At 31.8% G+C, this 20,613-nt stretch overlaps 3 protein-coding genes across 3 annotated transcripts; all 3 read left to right on the top strand.

The window, feature by feature from the left end:
• Positions 1-401: 401 nt before the first annotated feature.
• Positions 402-5,382, top strand: TRIADDRAFT_36003 (expressed hypothetical protein). Its single transcript, XM_002112842.1, has 10 exons — positions 402-533; positions 1,596-1,629; positions 1,824-2,023; positions 2,190-2,277; positions 3,386-3,472; positions 3,573-3,709; positions 4,189-4,335; positions 4,463-4,595; positions 4,740-4,978; positions 5,065-5,382. Exons 1-10 carry the CDS (start codon positions 423-425, stop codon positions 5,194-5,196), a joined length of 1,308 nt encoding a protein of 435 aa, XP_002112878.1. The 5' UTR covers positions 402-422; the 3' UTR covers positions 5,197-5,382.
• A 305-nt stretch (positions 5,383-5,687) lies between these two features.
• Positions 5,688-15,470, top strand: TRIADDRAFT_56465 (uncharacterized protein; the record flags this gene model as incomplete). The annotated part of the gene is made up of 18 exons (XM_002112841.1): positions 5,688-5,729; positions 7,064-8,837; positions 8,918-9,016; positions 9,256-9,321; positions 9,428-10,244; positions 10,328-10,435; positions 10,526-10,670; positions 10,776-10,869; positions 10,977-11,038; positions 11,130-11,205; positions 12,183-12,289; positions 12,435-12,532; positions 12,650-12,738; positions 12,918-12,983; positions 13,163-13,255; positions 14,159-14,232; positions 14,319-14,374; positions 15,305-15,470. The coding sequence occupies 18 exons, from the start codon at positions 5,688-5,690 to the stop codon at positions 15,468-15,470; spliced, it is 4,032 nt and encodes a 1,343-aa protein (XP_002112877.1).
• Positions 15,471-17,904: 2,434 nt separating this feature from the next.
• TRIADDRAFT_25492 (uncharacterized protein) lies at positions 17,905-19,623 on the top strand (the record flags this gene model as incomplete). Its single annotated transcript, XM_002112840.1, has 1 exon — positions 17,905-19,623. One exon carries the CDS (start codon positions 17,905-17,907, stop codon positions 19,621-19,623), a length of 1,719 nt encoding a protein of 572 aa, XP_002112876.1.
• Between the last annotated feature and the right edge of the window lie 990 nt (positions 19,624-20,613).

The following is a 20,613-nucleotide window of genomic DNA, read 5'->3' as shown; positions in this document are numbered from 1 at the left end:
GATCATAACTTTAAGAAATAATTTCTTGAAATGATTGGACCACTAACTGCTGGCTATCGTATCACAGAAATCAACATTAATTGCCAAAAGTAAAGCTGATGGTGTAACAGCAAAGATATAGCGGTTACTTACGATTATATAATAATAATTCAATCACTCTAGCGACAGTGAAAAATAGCTATCGTTGGCAATTAAAAGTTCAACCTTGGTTTCCGTATTCATTATAAAGAAATAATTTGATCTGCTTAGAAATGTCAGGAAATCATCCTGTAAGACGTAGCAGTGAAGAACGCAAGTTGATTGATAATGAAGATGACGAGCAAAAGCATCCATCGGCATTTCGATATGAAGATCCAGAGGAGCCCAAATCGCTACGCATTCGATGCCGTGATTTTATACCTAAGAGATATGTCTTGGCAATTATGTCATTTCTTGGATTTAGCTTGGTTTATGGCATGCGAATTAATTTAAGCGTTGCTCTAGTTGATATGGTTTCAAATAAAACCGTTCATCGCCATAACACAACTGTACATGTAAGACTTTACTATTTTTTAATGAAAATATTAGCCACTCAAAATTTCATTAATACTAATGTTCGGGCATGTGGAAGAGAAAAAAATTCTGTGTTCTGTTTCAATATCCTTATGCGATCAATAATATTAACTAGAAAACGATCATTTGGCGATATTTTCTCTACAGTTCCTTAGATGGAATAGTATCAGTTTTAATAGTAATGTCACACACAGAATGATTGTATTGTAAATGAAATCTGGTGACTTCAAGTGAATCCTCTTCTACTAGCCATTAGTGAAGTTCGCACAACTTTTGGAAGTAATCAGTTTAGAAATATTCCCTTAAGGTCACTTCAATGATATAATTTAACAGTTATCCAATCTACTTAAATACACTACTATTGGAAATCTGATAAGGTCTACGTGATCAAGAATCAGTATGAGGTTTGCGTTATTGCGATTCGCTATCGCAGACCCTTGGCAGTAATAAAGCATTGCTATTCGAAAGCCACCATTTCAGTAAGAATTACTCTCGAAATCTTTGACCAAATAATTGATTTGTTAGCCAATCCACTAGATGATTATGTTGTAAATGAAATCTGATTACATAACATGGCTAAAAATCATCTCAGATACATGTATAATTTCTATCAATATTTGAGTTTTTGTAGTTGTTCTTTTGTTATTCACTATATTCACTATGCACAAGCAAGGATTGGTCGTAATTCTACAGTAAATTATCAATATGCGAAAGTACTTTAGTACCGTATCTATGATTATAACTTTACACCAAAACAAAAAATTAAAGCCAATGGTTTTGATTTTTACGCATATTATTTCAAACATGCAGTGTAAAAGTTGATAAATGTACAGTATTCAAAATAGACAGTTTCAAATTTTCTGACTACAGTACTATATATAACTATATATAACTAAAAAAGAATCTAGGAAATAGCATGCTGTATATGGAAGGACATCATACAGAGTAAAAAGCATTTTCCTACAACCTTTAAATAACGAAATTAATAGGGATAGAGATCATTCGACACAAATGAATTGACAATTTACATATCCTTAATATAGATGAAAGAATTTGACTGGGATACAACAAAGCAAGGTAAGATATTGAACTGTACACGTATATACAGTATACTGTATATACTGAAGTCAAAGCCACTTTCATTTGCCACCATACTAACAAAAATCAATCGCCAATAACCCTACATAGGCTGCACTTTTTGTTAGTTAGTGTAAAGCTAAGCAATATTGTTAATTATCGAATTATTTATATGGGTAATCTACTTTTACTAGGCGTTATCTTAGGATCATTTTTTATGGGTTATATGATCACACAAATACCAGGTGGATGGATAGCTGGTTATGCTGGTGGAACAAGGACATTTGGGATTGGATTATTATTCACTTCTATCTTTACTTTATTCACTGCACCTGCTGCACGATTGGATTTTTTAGCCCTTATAGCAATAAGAATTATGGAGGGAATTGCTGAGGTATAAACTTTTTATTGTTAAATATACCAAAATATAGAATAGAGAAGAAACATTTTTTTCTGTTCTAAGACAATTTTGCTCTATCACAAATATTCGTATAGCAGAGTAGAGCCAAATAACGGAACTAAGTAAAAATTTATTTTAAATGGGTAATTTATGTTTTCAGGGATTTTCATATCCTGCAATGCACGCAATATGGAGCGTTTGGGCACCATCATTGGAAAAGAGTAAATTGACGACAATATCCATGTCGGGTAAATATACTGTATAATAGCCTTATTTAATTTAGATTATGAATAACTAGTAGATTAATTTTAGGTTGATAAAATTAATCTACTACTTAATTTAACCAAATATTGGGATAAATTTCATTTATTTAAGGCTTTAGTTGACTTGCCTGTAGTGTCTCAATTCCTTTACAATAGACCCTGATTAACTTATAATTACTACCAATTGAGAATACAATATCGCTGCTTTGAAAAATCATATGCAGGAACTTTAGCTTTATATGACTAAACTAAATTACTTTACACTCGTAATTCGCCCAATGTTAAAGTATTCAGACAGCTGAAAAGAAGATGTTACCTCACGATTACTATAATGTTTCAATTCCATTTCTCTTTATTTCTAATGAAGTAAAGTACTTTACTATAAAACTTTCTAATGCTTCTGAAGAGTATCTTTTGCAACAATTCTTCGAAAATTCTCATAAAATGATATCATTGTTAGCGATATTTAGCATTAAAGAACGAGGACATAGTAAAAAATGGATATTGGTGACGTTGAAATTTTACTCTATCTTTATTGTTGGCTAAAATAATGGTGGGATGTTGTTTATCGTACATGATATGTTACATTAATAAGCAAATATAAGTAACAGCTGCTTAAATGAGGAAAATGATCAATTTATTATAATAATGTTGATTTACCGTATATTATATACCAATAGTGTAAAAATATCAACTGCTATTTTTAGCACGAATATTTACTTTTACTTTTGATAGTTTTTTAGTATTACATATCGCATATCACTAACCCTACACTAACCCTACGGCACTCTATTAGTAATATGTTTTTACTAATTTCAGAAGACCTTCTTTATGTAAATCAATGAAATCCAAGTTATAACTCATTGCAGGATTACTAGAATTAACATCGCCCAGATTTATTCGTATTTGACTAGTAATCAATATTATTTGTATATTGCTTCTATGATTGGTGTTTAGTAAATGTAGTAATATGCTACTACAGTGTTGTTGCCAAAATCTTACTTTAAAGCTATGGAGATCAATTTTAACCAGAACTAGATTTCTACAGTACCTAACTCCACTTACTCATATTATCGACTGCTCAAATTTATAGGAGCTTACTTTGGCACCGTCATTGGATTACCTCTTGCAGGGGAATTAACTAAAAGATTAAGCTGGTCAAGTGTGTTTTACTTTTATGGTAAGTTCGTTATTGCCGTGAATTGCCACTGAAATTAGAATATCATCTGCTCTATATCTAAAATGTATTTTACGACAGATTGTTTATTAATTTAATTTAGGAGTAATTGGGATCGTTTGGTATATCGTATGGTTTGCTATAATTTACGATCAGCCTTGTAATCATCCTACCATAACACCTAAGGAATTAGAATATTTACGTAAAACTACACCATTAGGAGGTGGCTCTGTCAGTCCTGTAGGTCATATTCTGTTGTTAAGTTTTTCTACCCTTTCATAAAATTTTAAATAAATAAGATTATGCTATTTGACAATTATAATTAAATAGCTAATTAAGCAATCCCAGCTAACGTGATTTAATACAATATGCAACATTCTATATAGAATCTACCAATCGATAAATTACTTTTGACAATGCCTACAGATTATTATATTAAGGGATTTTAATTAAATGCTTAACTAAGCCATTCTGAATCATAACGTTTCGTTCATGGGGTATTCACAGCAGAATTTACTCTATCTTTCCTAAAAGTTTCAGCAAAATAAATTATTTAGGGAAGATTTAATAATAGATTAGTTATATTACAGGATATAAGCCATTTCCATCTTGGATTACTTAGTATTAAAGTGTAATATATATTTACCGCTAGATCTTAATGGATTAAAATTATTTCCCTATCACACGAGTATTTATTGGCTACTTTTTCATTGATATAGAAAAGTCCACCATGGAAGTCTATATTAGCTTCTCCTCCATTTTGGGCTATTTTGGTAGCTCATTTTTGTGAAAATTGGGGATTTTATACTTTTTTAACAACTTTACCAACCTATTTTAGTAGAGTTATCGGAATGGATATTGAAAAAGTAAGGGAATAGAAAATTTAGGATAATTTGAAGGATAACGATGTCAGTTCGAATGTTAATGACAATGTTATCAGCTATTGACCTTTGAAAATTAATTATTTATTTATTACACATATTTTATTAACAGACTGGATTTTTATCGGCATTGCCATATTTATGTCTGAGTATTACATGCCAGTTAGGAGGACAACTTGCAGATTATTGGCGAAGTCGCAATACTTTTACTACTACCACAGTTAGGAAGTTGTTTAATACTATAGGTAACTTTGTTCGTTAATTGATTAAAGCTTTAAATATATATAATAATACGAGTCACTCAACATTGAAAATTTGATGAAAAGAATATCAGTTGCTATGTAAATATTATAAACTGATTAAAATGTCTTATCACTTTGCTCTTACAGCATGTTTTGGACAAGCTATCTTTCTCATTATTACCGCACAAATGAAATCCAAAGCTGCAGCTGTTGCTTGTGTTACTATTGCAGTAGGGTTTTCAGGCTTTGGTAAATCGGGATATCTTGTGAATCACTTGGATTTATCTCCGAAGTATGCAAGTTTATTGTTGGGAATGACGAATTTCTGCGCTAGTATTCCTGGCATTGTCAGTCCAATTTTAGTGGGGTATTTAACAACTGAGGAGGTAAGTATCACGTTGTTTGAACTAATTTAAGAAATTTAGGATTCCTAAGGGGAGATTTGATGGAAATTTAATGTTTAAACTTGCAGAAACCTGAACAATGGACGATGGTATTTTATATATCATCTGCTCTATATATCCTCGGTGGAGCAGTTTACTTCTTTTTCGCTTCTGGGGAGAAACAGCCATGGGCTGATGGTTACGAGTGCACAAAATTTTAAAATATGTCTATGATCTATATTATTTAACGATAGCCAGTGTCTAATTCCTCAGATGACTTATTCTACTAATAACAAAAATATTATAGCTTACCATATCAGTTGTACTTATGGAATTCCAATTTCGAATTGATGATTTAAAGATTAAAATATCGCCGTGCGCATATCTAGATGCAATAAATATCACATAACGATATATGAATTTGTGACTGGTGTATGATATACTTATACTATTGAATCTAGATCCACTGTATAAAGTACGTTAAAAACATGTGCCTATGTAACATTATAGCTATTTGACTTGGAAGCATTTGCCATAAAAATTAGATTATAATTTCTTATTGTAGTAGCGTAGGCTAAGATCAAGAGGACTATTTATCACAAAATCACTGTAGGGTACCATATTCATTCATGTAGCACTAATATTATTGCCTATTCCGGTAAATCCTAGAAGGAAATTATTATTGTGATTTGATATTGAATTAAATCGATCCATGTCTAATTTAAATTTAGCAGCATTTAGTGAATCTTTAAAGGTCTGATTTATAGATCCGAAGTGAGTTTGGATCAATTAACGCGTCGAATTCGCACATTCGTACGTCTAGCTTAATAGCCCCAGTAAGAGAGAAAACATTAAGTTAGTAGTGGCCGCAATATACAAACGGAGGACTTTTCATGAACCGACTTTAAACCACTACGGAATTACCTCTAAATTATTATAGCAAGCCTAAATATCAATAATAAAGTTAAAATATTCGAGCAAAGTTGATAATTAATTATGATTGATCATAAGCTATGTAGTCAAGTTAGGGTGAGGATATCGCTGGTGGTCCGATTTGTGTCTGGTACTATTAACCGGATAGGCCCGTTTATTTGCTAATTCGTAAATCATAGATCGGCTAGATCTCATTAATGAGTGAATAAATTGCTATGATGCTAAAATACTATAGTTACTACGTTACTGAGATAAGTTATATGTGACCCATTTTGAGATGCTCACGAGCTAAACTAAGCTAGCTGCGAAGGGCTACTTAGAATGATACTGGCTGCATGTTATAGAGTTACCCTTTGGGTATTTGCTATATTTCAATAATAACATAGTAATACTAAGGTAGCCAGCAGGTTTACTATTAGCTCGTAACTCGTATACTTCATACTGATAAAACAGCTATAAGTTAATAATCCACGGATCTGTAAGATAAATTTTTGTTTGACATTCTCTATACTCTCACTGAACGATTTCTCATGCTATATAAGGTACACTACTATAGATATAGGTATATTTTGATGCGAACATGTTAAATTAATATCAGTACAAGATATACGTCATAAATATGTTGTATGTGCAAATGTATATTCTCTGGCCAATTTTCCTATTTCGACTTTGCAATATCATGATTCGACTACAGATGACGGTTCATTACCACAATCTTTAAAGATATAAGATATCTTAATCTATCTAACAGTCATGGCAATGTTATAATTTTGCAGCGGGTGATAATAATTCATCATAACAATCGATTAAGGATGAATTAGTCTATACTCATACATATTTGATTCAGTCACAGCAATATCAAGAGTCTGCATATTGCAATTGTTAATTCATCGCCATTTTAAAGTATTGCATTAAATTTACGGTTGATAAGTTGTGTTGATTGACTGTAAAAGTCACTTTAACTATCTGAAGATATTTCAGTTTTTATAGATCTCCGATCACGACTGTTATCCTTGTAAACCTAGTGTATTCGTTGATAGGAATTTTGGCAAATTCATCTTCAATTTTAAATTATTGTGCTGTTGTTTTGATTGTGTTGCTGGTAAAAGGAATAATTTATAAAAGAAATTGTCAATTTTTGTCCCTTTATTTTAGAAATATCACGAATATCCTGAAATCGATTCAATGGAAGAAGTTGATGCAGTTATGCAAAAGGACTCAACAATCTCTATAATTGAAGAAAGATTTTATGAAATAGCACCTGATGCTGAGAATAATTGGATAAAGGATGAAAGAATTAAGTGTAGAATGAAAAATAGGCCATTACCTCCTATTCCTACTGATCGTCAAGTTAACAGTGTATTAAATAAATCTTTGGAATCAAAATTAACTCTTCAGTCGCATTCCTCTAAGCATGAGGTTCGCAGAAGTATATCAGGCATTCTTTCGGATAAATCAAATCAAATAAAAGTAGTCTGCTCATCGCCTACCCAAATCAGTTGTGACGATTATGGAGATAATAGTTATAACAGGACCAGTCCTGCGCTAGGTAGTATCACTGATACTGCTGAAGAGAGTAAACCAAGACAAGTAGGAGTTGTTAGCTCAACGCCATCTTCTTATAGCAATCGTTCTCATATAGTATCGACGATTAAAGATGATATTTCATCAAATATTAACAAGCAATCGAAGATAACAACGATGCCTAACCAAAGAGATCGAGCTAACGTAGCTTCGACGATTCAAGACAATCTCTCGTCGAATAATGCAAATGAGCAATCTAACATAACAAATTTACCAGACCATTTCAAGATGGAAACATCGCGACTAGCAGATCGATCCTCCAGTATCACTACTAAAAAGTATAAAATATCGCAAGAATTGCTTCTAAAACCACCTCGTCCGTTAAAGTTTTACGACTACGGCTTGAATAAGCCAGAGTCTTCCGCAACGCTAGGTATTATGACGGAAAGTCAGAAAAATTCGCCGCAGACGGAAGATTCAGCTAAAAAACTGCGTGACAGAAGAAAAAGGCCATCAATATCTCCAAGTTCACCGAAAACACTTCCAACTCCAACTAATGCTAGAGCACCTTTATCGGAGCAATCTTGTATCCCTAATAATACTTTACTGGAAATGGATACTTTGCATTCTCCAGCTCGCCAACAGATAGAAATTAAACGGAATAAAACAAAAAATAAGCCATCAATACCTACATGTTCGTCGATGTTACATCCTATTCAAAGTAATAGAGGAGTAGCTTCGTCAAATCAAGCTTTGACGAACAGCATACTACGGAAAAGGAATATAGTATCTTCATTAGATCAGCGATGGCTAGGGAACGTAGTTGAGAAGCCGAGCGGAGCAAGAAACAGGCCGCCAGTACTTTCGTGTTTACCATTATCACATCCATCTTATGGCAATGTGGATTTAGCCTTATCAGATCAGCAACATTTGGAAGATGCAGTTAAGAAATCAACAAAAACTGCAAACAGACCACTTGTACCTCCACGTTCACCAAAATTGTGTGCTTATAGGCATAACGTAGATAATGTTCCTTTAGGCCAATCTTCTGTCGAAGATGTATCACAAGAAATTAATATATGGCCTTTGACGAAACCATGTCATCCCAGCATACACGTTTCCAGGAGTAGAGCTGCTGCTATTTCCAATAAATCTCGCTCTTCAAGGAATACAAGTATAATGAAAGAGTGCAAACACCCAATGGAGACCTCGATCTTACCCGCTCATCCCCATAATTTACACATAATCCCTGCGGAAGAGGATTGGCATGGTGGCATGGGCAACTCCTCAGAAACAGCACAATCCCTTCAATCTACCGTGTCAGTGAATCATAGCAGCAGTGAAAGCAATCCTATTGAAGCTATTGCAAGCGGTCAAAAGTGGAATATCGACGATATCAATTCATGTAAGATTGATTAATCTTAAAATTGCTTTTAATTACTATATTTAATTCTAGTAAGAGATATTAATTTACGGGTATGATAGATTCCCTTAAAGAGCAAAATACCCAGAATACAGCTCTATCTTTAGCAAGAGAAATATCACAAAGCATACCGTCTTCCAATATCTACCCTGATGTAATAGGTAAGACACCAGTCTTACTAAATAATTTTTCTATAGCTGATAAATATTTTCTAGGGTGATCACTATATCATTATGTAATGATATATGCAATTAACAAGTATAAAATTAATCAAAACGCCTTAGTAAAGATACTGTAGTTGTTGGCTTATCGCTGATCGGTATCTTAATAAATGATTAATTATTGTGAAAGTTTAAAATTACATATCATATAAAGTTACTTTGCTTTCTGGTTGTTATAGGTAAGAAGGGTAGCGATTCCTTATTACTTACAATTGCTGATCATGATAGGAAAGGAGATGCTTGTAGTAAGTTAATAATGATTCGTGAGCAGGAGTTTTGTGAGATATAATGAACGTAAAAATAGCTTAGAACTATTGAAATCTAATCGAAAGACAATTAAAATTGTTACAGCAGAGGCCGAGGATACGGGTACACAAGCGAGAGATAGGGCAATTTCGAATAAATCTATGGAAAGCAGACTATCTATGCAAGCTCGTTATGTAAATGTTAATACAGTCAAACCTTCAACAAGTCAGCAGTGTACAAAGAAATTATCAGACAAATTTAAAAAAGGAAAGCCACCAATACCTACTCCTCGTAGGCCAGTTCTCCAAGACAAAAAAGATACATCTACAGCTAACGATGGAAAGGAAGTTTCAAAAGAAAGAAAGGCAAGAAAAAGACCACCAGTTCTTCTACCTCGACCACCTGTCCGTCAAGATAAGAAAAGTTCAACAATATCCGAATACCAGCATATGGAGTATATGCTAATTAAAAGTGAAGAAGTGAATCCAGCTAGAATGGATTTATTACAATCTTCTCCTAATATAAATGATAGTGACCAAAACAAGATTGCTGCGTGTATACTTAGTTGCAGCCAAAATTTATCCTTAGAAAAACCATTAACAAGGAAATCAGTGGAGCCTTCACCTTATTTAAGTAATCGTGCTTGTCCAGTTATAGTATTCCCCTCTGATACAATTGCTCAGGAGCAAATGGAAGATAAGCTTATTAAATTAAAAGAGGCTGGATCATTAGCATCTGCATCATGTCTCAGTACTGACCATACTAAGGAAAACGACGATAAGGAATTACAATCATCATATCGTCTATCTCATCTGGATAAATTTAAGGTGGCGAAGTCATCAGGATGTATTTCTTCTAATAACCACTATATTCACAACGATCAAAAGATGACGAATAAGTTAGACGTAACAAAAACTCGTAGGTATGACCATAGAACAGCGTTGTTTTACAAAGATAGATCAAACTTTGATATTAGAGAAAGAAATTTTTATGGTTATATTTTAGACGATCTACAGAGAAACAAGCAAAACTTGTTTCTCCCACCGATAATAGCCAGCGTGTTAAAGATCATGAAAAGATAAAGAATAAATCTGATATGTTACTAGCTCACAGGTAACGGGTTAACGTGTAAAAATGCACTTCTATTAACAATTTATTCAATTACCAAAGCTCAAAGTTGAATTTTGTATGATTGAAAATTAGGCAATTTGCTCGACTTGGTTCAAATCTACAGCATGCCTACTCTTTCTTAATACGACGAGAACGAAAAAATATCTCTGATGCTTCCACCGATAGTAATCGTCAGCAATCAGATCAACGATTTCAAGTATTAGAGGGAACATTTAAGGTATTTTATTTCATTTATACAGATTTATGTGCAAGGTAGCACAATTAATAATAGTAAATTCATCTGCTATCTTATCAATTACCTAATTTTATATTTACAATGCAGTATTTGTCCTATAAATGTACCATAACAGCGTCATTACCTTTCGATACCGTAAAGCGTATTCATAAAGCAGCAATATGGCAATCGAAGAATAATGGTACGTTTTCAGTTATTGCGACATTTAGGTATCGTTGTTGAATTTGAATCTATCTTCAATCATTTCTGGTTAATCTTCTAGTCTTTAAATTTCTGTTTTCATATTAGAAAAATTCATTATACTGGGTACAGAAACTGGTATCCTAATATCCAATGCTGATAATAAATCGGTAAGACAATACTCTAGTCATGCTAATTTTAAGTGATGACAGATAATTAATCAGGCTGCGCTTGATTTTTTACATCATACCTATATTGCAGCAATGCTATTATGAAATTACTAAAGGAAGAACGTCTTGGATTGATATTCACACCGATATCTTGGTAGCTATCACGGGTATGTTAGATAGGCTTTTTTACTCATTACTTAGTTGATTATAACCTATACTCTATAAGAATGCTATAGCTATGTTAGAGATCTTTTACTTTTAAACAGCTGCTGCTATCAGATATTTATAATTAGCATTGATAGTAGTCTTTTATGCTATCATAATATATTGTTTGCTAAAATATTTGTTCTGATATAGTAGTCTTCTAGAATCTACCCAAGAGAAATTTTTTATAAGAGTTTACTCTATTTTACGTTATGTTGATATTTCTTAGATTGACCAATGTTATCTGAGAGTATCTCTATAATCTTATTAGATGTAATATAAAACAAATTAACTACCTTCAGTTTATTTAATTACAATATCTTCATAGATCAAGGTCATGATCTATCTACGCTGTGTTTCTATGATATCAAAAAATTGACGCGCCCTTTCTTCCCAAGATTAAATAAATCCATTACAAGGAGCAACAGGATAGGCAACAGGTTGCAAATGTATCTTATGTTGTTTTAATAGATTTTAGCCTCATACTCCTGTCAAAAATTTGTAGAACAAACTATTATATGCTATTTCTATAATATCAATTAGCAGATACCCAATTGGTGACGCTCTAATTTCTATGCTTCCTTCGTGTCAAAGATGTACTATTCGTAAGTATTATTATCCTCTCACTTATATTTTATATTTATATATTCTCTGATATGTCATAAAGTATTAACTCTAGCTATATGCCAGTAAATGCATATAGCCAGTACCATTGTAGACTATAATATCAAATACTCCACCTATGATGCCGTATAAATTGTTTTAAATCCATTCTCACTTAAGCATTGCAGATCTATGTCCATAATACTATATCAATTGGCTATAGCTTCTTACCTTTAAATTTATACACTAATATCACGGGATGGTTAAAATTATTTGCCGTTAGTTCCCATTAAATAGTATTTATGGCAAATAAAATTAAGACTTTCTATATAATTAGGCGCTGATCCATATGATAATCAACGGTGTTTCCTATGTGCTCAGTTGTCGGATTCAATATTAATCATGAAATATGTCCTCAAAGAAAGCAAATTTGTACAAGTTAAGGTTACATATTGCCGTAATTTATCATTTTAAATTATAGCAGATTTCTTTACTGTATTTTTAATTTTCATTGTAAATGTATTTTGTAATGCAGCATCTAAAGAATAAATTAATATTCCTATGCAATTGGGTTATATTAATCCTTTAGATATTCAAGTATCAACCAGTTGTCAGCAGTAATATTATGGAAATATTTTACACAAGAACAGAAGATTATCCTTTTCTATGCGTTGGAGTCAATCAAATGTTAGCTAATTACTTACTATTTGTATCTTCAGTTAACGTAAATACGGCATAACTATAATAGAACTTTCCGCTAAAGATTTCCTGTATTTATTATAAATGATTATTTATTATACTTAGACCAAATAGTTCAAGCGTCGACTTTATTACTATTGATTTAAATCGCCAGTTTTCAGCTTGGCCAGATAACGAAAACTACGTGAACTTCAGTAGGTTTATAAATGTATAACTTACTGAGAATTCAACTCTAACCTTAAACTTTATCTTTAATCTATTATTTTGCTAGCCCGCTATCTAAAGTCGCTAAAAATATAATATCAGTTATGTATGACCATTATCTATTAATTGAATTTCTGATATTTCACGATATGCAATTTATGCATTCTAGATCGCATGTTGGATTGTTCATGCTTATACCAGTTTAATAACAGCACAGTTTTAGTTTGTGTTGAAGGTAAGAACAGTATTTAGGATTGAAATCAAGTTTCCATTATACTATTGGTAGTTTTATCGCTATTCTATAACTTCACATACTGTATACATATTATAACATAATAATCATGACTGTAATTGACATTATAACTATTAAATTTTCCAGAATGATTCGTTTTCCTTTATTTATATTACGAACAGATCAATGCTTTTTATTCTGCATGAATGGAATACCTATTAGGAAACATGGATATAACCAAGCAATAAAATTTTCAGCATCTATTTCTTTTGCAGGTAATAATAACTATAGATTCTACTTTGATAAAATGGGGTTGTCTGCTGTTAAAATTTACTAAGTCACATCCAGTGATAATGATTAACGATAATAGTTATGAATTGTTTTAATATTTGTTAGATTCAAAATTTAAAATCTTATCTCAGTCTTTTAAATGTTTTCGTTATTATTAAAGCAAAAAATATATTTATATAGTTTTTGATGGCTAAGAGGCTTACTGTCACCAACTTATACCTACTCATGATTAGATCTCAACTCTTAATCATGAACACGCATAACAGTGGCTGAGTGAGTGAGTGAATGAGTTAGATAGTGTCAAGCAGGCCCAGAATTTAGATGCTGTATTTATTTGCATACGTTAAGTATTAGTTAATTATACAATATGATAACAACCCTAGCCCTAATGTTCTTGATTGCTATAGATTGCTGATCAGAAATTGGAAAGATTATAGTACCATGTAATGTTCCATCACTACAATATCACCAAAACCCATATATAATATGAAATATTTAACTTCTTTGTCTAAGATGTCATTTGAAATCTTAGGGCATTGCTATTAGCTTTACAAATATATACGTATCTTAGCTATTTTGAAATGGTAATGAAACATTGTCATATACAGTTAAAAGTGATTTTAATCATTGGTCATAATTAAGATTGATAATTATCTATTTATAATAATAATCATTAGTTTATTTCTGTTGCTATTATTATTTAGCTAAAGAAATTGCTAGGTTTGTTAAATTCACATATATATACACAACCATTTTCCTAACCATTTATTATGAGAAAATGAAGATACTCGTATTGTCCTAGTAGATTACTTTTTCTCTTGATCATGACTAGAGTAGAACATAATCATACATATTCTTAATTTATTCCTGTAACTGTTGTAATTTAGTTATAGAAAGATCTATACTAATAGGCTTTCATGAGAATTTTTTTGAATTCAGATCCATAGCGAAAAGAAATGAGGTAAATTTGTTCTTAACTTGAAATTGGTAGTTTAATATGAATTGAAAGCAATGCGTCCGTTAAAATTATTATTATTTTGTTTCAAGGACTTTCAACATTGTGTAAAACTATTCGAAAAGGTTTACTACATTGGGACAACAAAGTAAGTAAAGTTTTAAATTATTGGCTGAGTAATCATTCGATTACTAATTGAAATTGTCTTTTATCTGCTAGTGGTACTTCTAAGCTGCTGGCTATTCAACATCAATCGCAAATTTACGTATCTGAACTGAAATTGTAATTGACATATTATTCAGTTCTACCAAACTGAAATATTGATGAATCATCTACTGTACTCCTTTAAGCTATAATAATCATTAATGAAATTAGGCTTTGTGAAATTTAATTTTTAAATATTTCCTGGAATAGAAAAATTTTTATTTAGCTCTCCTGTTCTTATTATAATATTGTGTTGATTAATAAAATGGAGCAATCTATTTAAATCTTGTGATATCGATTGTAGACATCGGTCTAAAATAGTTTACTTGTCTTCGATGTCCTAACAGATTAACAGAATTTATTGAGTGAAATCTATAAATCATCCAATATATGACAAAATAATTGATTAATTTTACACCTTGCAAGTCTAATTCCCCAAAAACAATATTAATAATTAGATGCAATTTTAGCGCAATTATCATTTAATTACTAATGTCACAGCTTATATGTTCATATTTGCTTTATGTCTGCGCCCTATGGAGAAATAAATATGTTGCATTTAAGTATAACAAGATTTGAAAAAGAAACTTTTCGCCTTTGATCAATGAATCGTTGTGTGAGATATTTAAAAATACTGGTAATTCTTTGTTATTTGAGATTGATTCTATTTTCCTTTTTTAACAATTTGTTTTTCTGCTAATTCGCACAGAATGAAAACTGTTTTCATTTTTAGATTAAAATTATTCGAAATTTACTAAGTGGGACTTTTGTGCTAGTATATTAGCGGAGATCGTAAATTCCGTGGATAATGAATGTATCATCACCTTGATGAACAATAGTACATAATGCACTGTAACTTTCATTACCTGATTAGAAGGATTAATTTACATTTGATACTCCAGAGCGAAATCTACTGCCTATTAGCCGAATTACCAACATCTGAAGATGATGCGTTGTACGCTGCAAGCTTTGAATTCCAGATTAAAGCGGCCAATTTATATTCGAAATTTGCAAACAAGGGACTAGTGTACGTTAGCTGAAGGAGCAATATTGAAGTTGCCAAGCTGTTAATATGCTAATAAAAGATAATAACATACTATAAGCTCTTATTTCTTGATTGAAAGGATTAATTCATATTGTAAAATCTACAAAGTAGAGGCTGCTGCGTATTGACTAAGTTTGTACTGTCTCTATCATACTGCTGCTATTGGAAGATAGAACAGTAGCCGATCTAAGGCTTCTACTCCAGGCTTAATAAAGTAATTTAGCGGTTATACATAGCGGAGGGTATACATATATATATATATATATATAAAATGGCAAGATTGATTACGCAAACATACTTAGATATTACTTAAAATATTATCGTTTATCGATTCTTGAGCTTCATCTTTAATGGTTATATGATTCGTATCAAGATCGTGCTAATCTGCCTATAATTACCATAATTTAATAGTCCATACGCGTACTATTACTATAAATTGATAATCGAGAGTAATAAATTTTCTAGACATACTGCTCTTCATATTGACTATCGTTAATTTTGCTACTAATAGGAAGATATTCTAATGCCGCCTGATTTCATTATACAAAAATTACTATGAATTGAAAATTATCATTGTAAGAGACTGTAAGAAATAAGTATGGATCTTATAACAAAATGAACCGGTAATGTTATTTAAGTATGATATTATTAATATTTTTATATTCATATTGAATGTTCATTTCATCAAGCAATCGTTCTGGGATCTAGCAGAATCGAACAATACGGTTGCATATAGATGATAGCGTCACTGGTAAACGAAAGCATATGTTTATACCAATTCATAACAATTGTTTCACGTAACACTTTCGGAATCTGATATTTAATATGATGTGTATATAAAATGTAGGCAAAAATATTAATGATGTTATACCAGCACAGTCTACGCGTAGAAGCGAAGCAATGACTTATTCTAGTCAACGAGAATACTGATTTAATCACGTAACGGAAAGTTACTCATTATAGTATCAGTTAGAAACGTTTCAATCATATTACATCTAAATAGAATCAGATTGCTAGAACCTTATTTTATATTTTAAATTGTAGATTACTTTCAAAGCAAAGTGATAACCGATTATATGCATAGTTTATCTGAGGCTTTATAGGGAAAAAATTGGTCTTTTCAATTCCAAAGAGGAAATTTACATTTTATAGATTGGCTCGACTTAGATCGATTTTATTACAGTAGTTATAACGTAATAATTAATCATTTGGTTCTAATTGTTCAAAGTCATATAAAGCCTTGATAGACTGTTTAACTAAATTGATTCGTTAAATAGCTTACTTATGGCAATTTTAAGTACATGACTTTTGCTTTATTGGTTAGTTAACTGTTAGTCATCACTTTGACGACGCCCAAAGATTAAGTATTAAGCACGCTGAATATGTATATAATTATTGATATCCAATGATAAGACATTGGCTTGGTGATTTTCAATCTAGTAACCATATGCTATGTTACAACATATGGTCTATTTCTATTCTAATCATGATTAGATGATGACGCAGTGAATGCTAATACATTGATGTAGGCCAGAGACGCTAAAGGTTATTCATCTTAGCTAAAGGGAAAAGTTAACAGTCGTTGCTGTCGTTTTAACCTTTTCAGGCTAGCAGCAATTTCTAGGAGGGACGTGCTCCAATACTATGAGTAAGTAACTAAATATTTAAAAGTAAATAATAGTTGTTCAAGGGCTGTAATCTTGGAAGCATCCATAAATAATCAGTATACATATATAGTACATAGCTAAGCCATTTTTTGATAAAGGTAATCTTTGAAGAACTTCAGTTAAGAATGAATCATTGCTACTTTAATTGGTGGGGAATATCGTCGTTATTGTAGGAACCAAACGAAAGTATTGCAATAACTTTGATTTACAGCAATTTTAGTTTAGCTTAAATTAGCTAAATATCCTCAGGCGTAATTCAGTTAAAACATATATCCAACAGTCTACCTATTTCTTTATCTATTAAACGATCTCTATACTGAGTTCTACTAATCTCTTTACCTACCTCTCTAGTTGTCTATATCTCTAATTAATTTTGGATTATTCTATCTAACTACCCATCTATCTATCTGTCATTAATTTTTGATTATTCTATCCAACTACTCATCTATCTTTCTATCTATTACTCTTTCTCTATATGCGCTAATCCTTAATTTATTTTTTTGAAGGAAACTTGAATACTTGGACGCAGCTAAGTTGCTTTCAATTCCACTAATTGGTCTAAGTACAGAAGAAATTCATTCCACTTTCCGATAGCCTGCCTTATTCAGTTTAGAAATAGATACCGTAAAAGTATAAAGGACTTTATATCGTATCATACTAAAGAAAACATTAATAAAATCAATCAACGATTCAGGTAATTTTATTATTGGATCTTTGTATAGTTTTTATCATTGGATTGCTACTGCTCTAATCGATATCAAGATGAGTCTAAACGAAACTAGAGAAGTTGAGGCACTACAACGTGTCATGGATGAGTTGCAAAAAGTTTACAAGAATAAAGTCTTGCCTTTGGAGGAATATTACAACTTCGATAATTTCGATTTACCACCCATGGGTGACAAAGATTTTAATATCAAACCCACTATCTTGTTAGTTGGGGAATATAGTACGGGAAAAACTACATTTATCAAGTATTTGTTAAGTCGTGGCTATCCTGGTATGAAGGTCAGTCCTGAACCATCAACCGATAACTTTTGCACTATATCGTATGGTGAAAATGACAAATTGTTGCCTGGTCATGCTTTAGTATCCGACCCAAGCAAAGATTATCGCGCATTAGGTAAATTCGGTAATAACCTATTGGATGAGTTAACATGTATTGAAATCCAATCTTCAGTGGTGGAAAATTTAACAATCATTGATTCACCTGGTATCTTAAGCGATATGTCCAATGTTAAACGCGGCTATGATTTTCCACGTGTTATCGACTGGTTTGCTGAACATGCTGATCGTATTGTCTTACTATTTGACGCTCAAAAATTGGAGGTTGGTGATGAAATGAAAGCTATCTTGGATTTGTTAACCAAAAATATCCATAAAGTCCGCATTGTCTTGAATAAATCCGATTTAATCGATTATCAGCAATTATTCCGTGTTTATGGTGCGTTAATGTTCTACCTGGGTAAAATTATACCGTCGCGCTTTGTTCCTCGAGTTTATATTGGCTCATTTTGGGATGAGCCATTTAGTCGATTATCCACTGAAGAGAGTCGACAATTACTTGAAGCTGAAAAGCAAGATTTGCTTGAAGATTTAAGAAATTTACCACGTGATCTTGCTATGGAAAAGCTAGATTATGTCATTAAAAGATCGCGTTTAGTACGTTGTCATGCTCATTTAATTGCTTACTTGAAAAAAGAGATGCCATCTATCTTTCGTAAACAAGCTCGAAAAGATAATTTAATCTTTAATCTATCTGATATTTATTTCCATGTTGAGGAAGAATATAGAATACCGCGTGGTGATTTTCCACCTATTGAAGTTTTTCAGAAATATTTGCGCACAGCTGATTTCTCTAAATTTCAAACTTTGAAGCCAAAGTTAATCGAAATTGTTGATCGAATGTTACTCTGTGAGATACCAATTTTGAAAGATATGGCTTTACAAGCCAGCTCTTTAACACCAGCCATACGTGGCGGTGCCTTTGGCTTAGGAATGGAAGGGCCATTTTCTACATTAGCCATAAGTGGCGTGGATATCGGTGCTAATTCACCATTTTGGGCAGTACGTTATGACAAATCCAAATATGATAAAATATTTTATAGTTTAAATCCGATTGAAGGCAGGATATCATCAGATGATGCTAAAAATGAAATGATGAAATCTAAACTGCCTAATAGCGTCTTGGGTAAGATATGGGTGTTGGCTGATCATGATGGTGACAATCTCTTGGATGATGAAGAATTTGCTCTGGCATTGTATTTAATTAAATTAAAATTGGATGGTTGCGATTTACCTGCTGAGTTGCCACGACACTTAATACCACCATCTCAACTAGGTTTGGATTGTGCTGAGGGTAAGATTAAATATGGCATTGGCTTAGTTGCTGGAATACTAATGGGATTGCATTTTATTTTGTTTGGCCGCGGTGGACGATTACGTGAGGATGAATTTGTTAAACGTGGCGGATTTCACTATTAAATACGTATAGTTATGATTGCTATCTCTCATTAAATCCTACTAATGAGTTCTTGATACCTTTCTTCACCAGCTTTGATTTCTTTTCTATCACAGTTTTAACTCTGAGTATTCACTCCGAATTACAAATCTTTAGCCAGACTTCCATCACATAAATCACACATTAGAACACTTTTAACTTGTTTATCGAGTGATCACGGGCAATATTTGGTATCTTAAGTTGAATATTTTATATACTTCGATAGAATTTTATGCGGATTGTAGCTGATATTGCAGTTCAGATACACAGTAGCGTAATTCAATTTTAATCTTGTCTCATTCTACACTTTTATCGTATTTGTATAATCACTCATAATTTACAACAGGATAACCCAAAAAAGTAATACTAGCATTGATGATGTTTATTTATTACACGAACTACGCTTAGGACTATGTGCCAATTCATCAGAGTTCTAATAAGCAAAATGAATAAATCTATATTATGAAAATTTTTTAGATTAATGGTAAACTTGTCAACTCCGAAGTAACGTATTTACTATCATAATTTCAATATTCATTTACTCTCATGGAATTCTATATATTAATTACTTGGGTATATACATATAATAGTATTACACGTAAGCTCGCAATTTAGGAACTGTATGTTATAAAAAGCATTTGCAGGCTGCCGTTATCCAATAACACATAATATCATATTAAGGTAATATTTACAATAATTTAGTTGATGCTGATTATTTCAGTTTGAACATGTCATATTATATCTGATTTTCATTTTTCACTGGATAGAATTATTAAAAATTTATGATAGAATGGCTTTCTACTAAATATTGTGATTGCAATCATGATAAAATAAAACTTTAATTAACTATTAATGAAATCTTAATAACTGCATTCATATTAATTACATTTAATCACTTGTGGAGCATGAAATGTTGCTGATACTTTAAAATTACATTGTTGCCAGTAAATGTGTTAAAAATCCTAGTTTTGATT

Source organism: Trichoplax adhaerens, genomic scaffold (assembly GCF_000150275.1).
Source record: "Trichoplax adhaerens TRIADscaffold_5 genomic scaffold, whole genome shotgun sequence".
NCBI lineage: Eukaryota > Metazoa > Placozoa > Uniplacotomia > Trichoplacea > Trichoplacidae > Trichoplax > Trichoplax adhaerens.
The sequence above is the reverse complement of the archived record's forward strand: the minus strand, read 5'-3'. Positions and strand labels throughout refer to the sequence as shown.

Excerpts from the sequence above, each read along its gene's own strand:
- TRIADDRAFT_36003 (XM_002112842.1), top strand. The coding sequence starts at position 423 with ATGTCATTTCTTGGATTTAGCTTGGTTTATGGCATGCGAATTAATTTA. Across the intron at positions 1,630-1,823 it reads CTGGGATACAACAAAGCAAG|GCGTTATCTTAGGATCATTT; the intron begins GTAAGATATTGA and ends TACTTTTACTAG. Across the intron at positions 2,278-3,385 it reads GACGACAATATCCATGTCGG|GAGCTTACTTTGGCACCGTC; the intron begins GTAAATATACTG and ends TCAAATTTATAG.